The sequence below is a fragment of the Musca vetustissima genome, unplaced genomic scaffold, assembly GCF_032173495.1.
Source record: "Musca vetustissima isolate MV318-11 ecotype Yass unplaced genomic scaffold, APGP_CSIRO_Mvet_v1 utg45995, whole genome shotgun sequence".
NCBI classification, from domain to species: domain Eukaryota; kingdom Metazoa; phylum Arthropoda; class Insecta; order Diptera; family Muscidae; genus Musca; species Musca vetustissima.
In genome coordinates, this window is record NW_026881495.1 from 7,462 (window position 1) to 9,646 (window position 2,185).

The 2,185-nt window shown below is 42.9% G+C and overlaps 1 protein-coding gene across 1 annotated transcript; it reads left to right on the forward strand.

The window, feature by feature from the left end:
- The first annotated feature begins 298 nt into the window (after positions 1-298).
- LOC133327387 (protein escargot-like) lies at positions 299-1,962 on the forward strand. The gene has a single exon (XM_061535947.1). It carries the CDS (start codon positions 325-327, stop codon positions 1,960-1,962), a length of 1,638 nt encoding a protein of 545 aa, XP_061391931.1. The 5' UTR covers positions 299-324.
- Positions 1,963-2,185: the final 223 nt, after the last annotated feature.

Consider the following 2,185-nt stretch of genomic DNA (forward strand, 5'->3'; position numbering starts at 1 on the left):
ATAAACTCGCCCAGAGTGATGCTCCAGCACAGTTCTTCGTTGCCTTTGCTTGAGTTCGCATCGCATTCGCTTGTGTTCTAAAAACAAGAATAGAAAAACAACAACAAAACAATTTCATTTAATTTTTTATTTGAAAATTCGGTTTAATTTTAAATAAAAAAAGAAAAGCAAACAAAAAGCCGGAAAACATGATCGGAAAATAAAAACCGCAAAACAATTGTTATAAAAACAGAAAAAGAAAACAATTACAACAAAACTTTATAAACAAAGAAAAAATTGTGAAAAATTTTATTTTGAAAAAATCTGAAAACAAAAACAATCAAAATGCATAACATTGAAGATATAATAGTGGAAAAAAATTACAGCAAGTGTCCCTTGAAAAAACGACCAGTTCATTATTCATTCGATGATGAAGAGGATACCACCACCAGCTCACCCATGGATAACCCCAAGAAAATCATTAAATTGGATACAGATTGTACAGATGAACCGGAGAATTTAAGTTTGAAAAAGGATACCGGCAGCAGCAGCAAACAGACCGCCGAAGATGAGGAGGATGAAATGATCAATGTCAGCGATTGTTGTGAGGATGAAGGTGTCGATGTTGATCACACCGATGATGACAGTATGTGCGATGGTGAGGAGGATGATGAAATGATTGACTGTGTTGAAATTGAGGATAATCATGGCACGGATGCAAATACCACACAGGCAGCAGCTTTGGCGGCTGCAGCAGCTGTGGCAGCCGCTTCAGCAGCAGCTGCCTCCGTGGTTGTACCAACTCCCACATATCCCAAATATGGCATACAGCCATGGAATTTCCACATGTCTCCATATACCGCCGAGTTCTATCGCACCATTAACAATCCCCACTTGGCTCAACAAATTTCGCCTCTGCGAGGAGAATTACTTTCGCCAAGTTCGCCATCAGATTCTATTGGTTCGCTGTCACCTCCACCACCACATCATTATTTGTCGGGACGTTCCAGCTCTGTGTCACCACCCATGCGCACCGATGTCATACACCGACCAATTGGTGTCCGACAAATGCCCACCTCTCCTGCTTCCCATCATCATGGTCAACATCGTTTTATGCCCTACCCCCTGCCAGCATATCATGGTCACCATCAAACACCAGCCTCCTATGCATTGGGTTATGCTCCCCATCATGCACCCATTTCACCAGCCTACTCTGAATCCTCCTACTATTCCATGAGATCGCTGACACCCGAATCTCTAGCATCACCCGTGCCTGAGGATCTATCCATTAAACCTGCTCAACAAAATAGTGTCAAAACCTCACCTCTAAAATCATCAATCTACATCAAAAGCGAAGTGGCCATTGATAGCTCCTCGAATGCTTCATCCTGCAAGACATCTTCAAGTGCCACCAACAACCCACCTTCAGCCACCTCAACACCAGTGAAAAAAGAAAAGAGTGGTCCACCACGCTACCAGTGCCCAGATTGTCAAAAATCTTACTCCACATTCTCGGGCTTGACCAAACATCAACAATTCCATTGTCCCGCCGCTGAGGGTAACCAGGTTAAGAAATCGTTCAGCTGCAAGGATTGTGACAAAACCTACGTCTCCCTGGGTGCATTGAAAATGCACATTCGCACTCACACCCTGCCCTGTAAATGCAACATCTGCGGTAAGGCTTTCTCGCGACCATGGTTGCTGCAGGGTCACATTCGCACACACACCGGTGAGAAACCCTTCAGCTGCCAGCATTGTCATCGTGCCTTTGCTGATCGTTCCAACCTGAGAGCCCATCTACAAACACATTCCGACATCAAGAAATATTCCTGCAGCAACTGTTCGAAAACCTTCTCCCGCATGTCGTTGCTAACCAAACACTCTGAAGGTGGTTGCCAAGGATCCTCGTCGTCCAGCAATACCAGCGGCAGCCAATCTAGCAGCAATGATCTCGTTGCCTATCCAACCTATGGTGATCATTAAACACCAACTCCTTTGTCTCTCGAATATCTCTCGTTTGCCATATAACTAAAACCGAACAAAAACATAAAGAACCACCAAAAATTAGTTCCTAAAAAAGCAAAACGCACTTTCCTGAACCTAATTTTTTTAACTACTCTTATACATGTGCTGATCAAACTTAAAAACAAATCCTTACATAAACCTGGTGTTTTTTGTAGTACTTATCTTTTTTTCTTTCATTAAA